This window comes from Sinocyclocheilus anshuiensis, unplaced genomic scaffold (genome assembly GCF_001515605.1).
Source record: "Sinocyclocheilus anshuiensis isolate Anshui unplaced genomic scaffold, SAMN03320099.WGS_v1.1 scaffold344, whole genome shotgun sequence".
In the NCBI taxonomy this organism is placed as follows: domain Eukaryota; kingdom Metazoa; phylum Chordata; class Actinopteri; order Cypriniformes; family Cyprinidae; genus Sinocyclocheilus; species Sinocyclocheilus anshuiensis.
The window spans coordinates 17,577-23,108 of record NW_015557066.1 but is presented as its reverse complement, the minus strand read 5'-3'; the positions used below and the strand labels follow the sequence as shown (position 1 = coordinate 23,108).

General features: G+C 38.0%; 1 protein-coding gene across 2 annotated transcripts in view; it reads right to left on the bottom strand.

Annotated features, from left to right (window-relative positions):
* The window catches only part of rtkna (rhotekin a), a 54,422-nt gene extending 51,141 nt beyond the window's left edge, over positions 1–3,281 (bottom strand). For both annotated transcript variants that reach the window (XM_016471291.1, XM_016471293.1), the window contains exon 1: positions 2,879–3,281. In XM_016471291.1, coding sequence (XP_016326777.1) covers positions 2,879–2,977 — 99 coding nt within the window. In that variant the 5' untranslated portion in view covers positions 2,978–3,281. The remainder of the gene's footprint in view (positions 1–2,878) is intronic.
* Positions 3,282–5,532: the final 2,251 nt, after the last annotated feature.

The following is a 5,532-nucleotide window of genomic DNA, read 5'->3' as shown; positions in this document are numbered from 1 at the left end:
ATGTCAACATATTCTGTTACACCAAATACACAAAATAATGATCTTTAAAAACGCATCATATGACCCCTTTAATACATCATGGAATTAATGTCCTTTCTAAAACAGCTGGTGATGGACTAACATTAGATTTGACATCTTTCAGACTTATGTAATTAATTTCTGTATATTTTTATGTTTTCCTCTTTTGTGATGTTGTACAAACAGAATGGGAGATTGAACATGTACCTCTATAGAAGTTTACAATCCCAGAAATGTAGAAAAACTCCATATTGATATAGCTTGAGCCAGTGTTGCTGTTGTGAGGCTAGTCTGGATGCTCAAACAAACAGAATAATGTTCTGTACAACATGCTGCAGAGGCACAGTTTTACACTTTTCAGGGAAATCAACCTACAAATGGCTAATTTATATCTGCCTCTGCATATTAAGGTGGATAAAGTATTTTTAACGTAGAAAAAAAAAACATTTTCAGCCGTATAGTGTACCATCAGCAAGCTAAATATAGAGAAAGCGACCAAATAACCCATCAACCCTCAGGCAGAGACCGGAGAGCAAAAGCAAACCACAACATTAAGCACTACCTGAGGGAGCAATCACTCCACAAAGGCACTTCCATATCTACAGCATGATATTGTATGTGTGGTCAGGCAGTGAGGGTCAAGCAGTGATGACATCATACCAGCCAATCACTCTCATTAAGCTCAGCCATTTCCTGTTCCCATCACCCATCACTACGAGCAGGCTATGAATCACAGCTTTGAAGCAACAAAAGGACACCAGGAAAGGGTTCTCCTGGTTTTCAGGAGAGACAGAGACATCGTAAAGGAAGGACACAGAGAGGAATGTTCATGTAGTGCCAAGAATGTGGCAGCCTCGATTCTGAAATGGACTTGTTAAAACATGAAAAGACTGACTGCAACTGTTAGCGCTAACAGTAGTCCCCAGTCATTCAGAAACCCACAGGTTCCTGTCTCTGCGGCACTGGAGAACATATCACCCCCTTGTGCAAACTCTGGCTAAGCAAAGTTATTTACCATTTTATGCTGTCAGACAGCCCAGAAAGATTTTCCTCCTTAAATTAATCTTTAAAACAACAATGGAGTTCACAACCTTTTACTGCCATTCATATAGCTGTTGTTTTTCAATATCTTGCACCATGAACATCTGTTACTGCCCCCATCCCATCTCAAACCAATTCAATTGTAAGCTAAACAACGTATGTTATGCCACCAACCACAAAATAATCAATTGAACATTTTATACATAAAAAATTTCAAATACATTTTTTAAAAGCATGCAATTATTGTGTTTTATTGATCAGTGATTACTGTCATGACAAGTTCTCGTGTCCAACCCAAATTCAGAAGGAATCCAAACTGTCAACAGGTAACAAATCCTAATAGGGTTGCAGTGAACAAGGTTTTGCTAGATCATACAAAGAGTTCAATTTTCACATGAAGATCACATGGATGATTTTAAACATTGAGACTCTTTCAAATTGACACAGGATTAAAGCTAATTGCCTTCTGAGAATTCAAGACTGCCAACTTTGAAATGCATGACCATTAATTATTTAAATGCACCAGGAATTTATGAAGATGTCCTGTAGCTCAAAGAAGGCGCCTCCATGTCCTTTCATTATCACAGGCTACAAATGTAGGGTCACATTGCAGGAATACTGAGCACATAATCTGATAATCTTGCGAGGAGAACAGGCACACTGGAGGAGCGAGGTGTGATCTCAGCATGGGCTATAGGAGAAGAGCACAGTTTGGTCACCCACACCACACAAAACCCCATAGAGCTCAGCACAGCGACGGGGGCTGAGGCAGTGTTCAGCATGTCATTCAGTGAGATACTGAGCGTTCCTAACACACAACAGCTGTAGGACAAAAAGACACCTATTATATTTCGTAACCAAAGGAGGTTTAAAAAAAAAAGTATGGCATTTGATATGTATAGTTATCATATAGTTTATCATGTGCCCCCTGCTTTCTAGTAGTAAATAAAAAATTTACACCATGATCCACCTACTTAGTAAATCAGGATGAAAGGTATCTGCCATACAACACTAATGTCTTCAAGCAAGTAAGGGGGCTTGTTTCCATACTTCTCGTAGATTGTTCACACTGATAATATCACATAGTGTGCAATTGTTTCCAAAGATAAGGCTAGTCAAATGTCTCTGTGGAGGCATTTTGCAAAAGAGCTTACATTAATTTGTATTTTTCATACTGGTGCTTATGAGTCCGGGCACAGAATACCAAAGAAATCACAAACCAGGCACAAACGTCCAACAACACACACTTTCATCCCATGAGACTTTGTCTTGTGTGGCTGCAGCTGCAGAGCAGGACCACTGGAGAAACAGTGCTGCTGCTTCTCTGTTTTAAACATTACTGCCAAGACTAAACACACTAAACTGACACAAACAATCAAAGACATTGTACATCAACATCACTGTATAAGAGCAGCTGTATAATACAGCACTCTCAGAGTTTAGACACAACCCAACCACACTGGGAAATTGGCTGAGCAAGACAACATAAGAGAACTCTCACACCTCATTACAAAATGCATTTAATTAGATTTTCACAGACTTTTAAATCTTAATTTTAGGCCAAACTAAGTTTTTTCTTTTTACTTTTGTAGAAGAGCAATGACATTTATTTTTAGTTATTTTACTTGGAAAGCACTTTTTTTTAAATGTGCTATAGACACAGTTTGTATTATTTTGTATTGCATTTTATAATTATCATCTGATTGTTTAACTAAAACGACTACTAACATCATCCAGACCTACTTCAGATGTCCAGACGCCTTTTAAAGTAATTCAAAAGATGCATAAAGATCACGTCAGGTTATGAGAATACATTTACCTTTAAACTCAGGGCAATCTGACGAATGTATATCATATTGAGATCCTCCAAAATACGAAGTTTCTCCTCCATGTCCGCGAGTCTGTCTATGGGCATCATTCAAGAGGGTATCGGCTCCTGATTTAAAGTTCAGACTCCCACTACTCTTCAAACCATTAATCTGTCTTGAGAGTTGAGAAACATTTTTTGGAAGACGGGAAGAAGTATATGACGAGTAGTCTATATGAATCACACGATCCAGACTTCACAACGCATCCAAACGCAATCCACAGCGTATCCCAGAAAATCAGTTTTCACATCACAGACCAGTTCCATGTGTCCGAAAACAACCGTTCAGGAGGAGTCACGCATAAAAGAGCAAATTTAGCTGAAAACAACAAAAAAGAAAGGCAGAGGAATAAAACGCTCTTTCCTCAACCTCCTTCAGCGGCTGTACGCGTCCGCACGTCTCTCTGCCTTCACAACAATAGCGAGTGAATCCAGTAGGCTAAATGAACGCTCTGCTACATGAACAACAAACCGACTTTCCTAACACCCTCAAATCACGTTCTCCTCATTCCGTCAGTATACTGGGCCATTTACATGCAGTTTCCTTCTTTGTGTCCCTCTGTACTGATGTGAGTGTGTGTGTGTGTGTTCTTGTAGGACTTTCCCACAAAAGGGCATCACACAGTACGCGTGGACTGACTGTACTGCCTCCGCGCCGCGCGCTCATTCACCAGCTCACAACACTACAGCACAACTACCGGCGCGACAGAAACTACACGCCCTTCATAAACAAATATTTGAATATCAAATTCTCGCAATCGCAAAAGCATCCATATAAGTCAGGATGGGGATTTAAAAAGTTACTAAAAGACCCCGTGACAAATATACGGCTAAATAAAAAACCACAACAGCCTCTAAGGCGTATAAACTCATATCTCAGGCTGCAAAAAAGAAAAGAGAAAACTTAAATAGGATTAAAGTGTTGGAAAGGGAAATTAAAAATAGGGAATTACAATTTATCAATATTTTTTCGGACAATCAGTATCAAGAGCTCTGTATGTTAAAATATCAGTTGCATCATGAGATTTATTATAAAAAGGTGGAATATGCACTGTATAGACTGAAAACAAACTTTTATGAAGGGGGAGCAAAATCATGGGAAATTACTAGCTAGACAATTGAGAGACAGAACAACACCTCCAACACAATACCAGTAATTAAACAGGGAGATGTATGGCCAAAGACATAAATAAAACGTTTTAGCAATATTATGAAAAATTGTATAGGCCTACTTCTACTACAACACATATAAATTTGTTCAAAATGAGAATAAAGATTTTCTGTCAAATGTCAAAGTTCCTAGATTGCAGCCTGATCAGGTGGAGGAGATGGAATCACCCATTTCATTAAGTGAGATAAAAAGTAATTTCATCAATGAAAAAAGGAAAATCACCGGGTGCCGATGGCCTGCCTGTTAAATACTATACAGTAAGGAGTTTGTAGATGTTACAGCCCCAATACTTAAGGTGTATCAAGAAATGTTTAGGAAGCAGTGGGCGCCCCCGGCACTTAATGAGGCTCTTATTTCTTTAATCCCTAAGAAAGGTAGAGACACAACAGCCCCCTCAAATTTGAGAAATATCAGTTTGTTAAATGTTAATCTGAAAATTGACAAAAATGTTAGCCTGTTGCCTACAAAAGGTGTTACCAAACATTATTCACCCCAACCAAGTGGGTTTTATAAACAATAGAGCTTCCTCTGACCATGTAAGATTATTGTTTCGTTCAATTTAGACATGCCAATCCAAAAATACTCCAATAACAGCTATTTCTCTTGACGCAGAGAAAGACTTTGACAAGGTGGAGTGGCAATTTTTATATTCACAACCTTGTCACATTTTGGCAACATTTTATTTCATGGGTTCAAATACTATAAAAAGAACCAAAGGCCGCAGTGAGCACTAATGGAGTTGTATCCCCCTTTTTTAATCTTTCAAAAGGGGGACGCCAGGGGTGTTCATTAAGCCCACTCTTGTTTATTATTTTTTTGGAAATACTGGCAATTATTTTTCGAGCATACTCCGGGATTAGGGGAGTGAACATAAGCTCTTACTATATGCAGTGATAGCCCCCCAAATCAACTATGTACTAATGATGTTACCAGTTAAATTACCAACTTCATTTTTTTAAACAATTTGACAATTTAATGAAACATTTCTTGTGGGATGGGAAAAAGGCAAGAATTAATATAAAGTTAACTGCCCCTATGAGAAAGGAGGGCTGGGTTTTCCTGATTGTAGATTACACCATTTGTCATTTGCTTTTGAAAAAAATAGCTTAATATTGGAATCGGGAAAAATATAAAACTGATTGGATGAATGTCGAATATAAAATATGTTCAGCCTTTACCCCCATTGGAGTATTTTCTCAGTCTGCTTGAAAATACCACAAACGCTGTTCTTGTTCATTCTAGAGATGCTTGTATTAGAATTAATAAAATATTAAAATTATCTCACAAATTACAGAAATATTCTTCATTATGGTTTATCCCAACAATTCATATTGGTAAAAAGATGATTTACTGGAAGTACTGGCACCAGCACGGTATATGATTGATGACTTATATGAGGATGGGGTGTTAAGGTCATATGAAAACTTAATTAAAT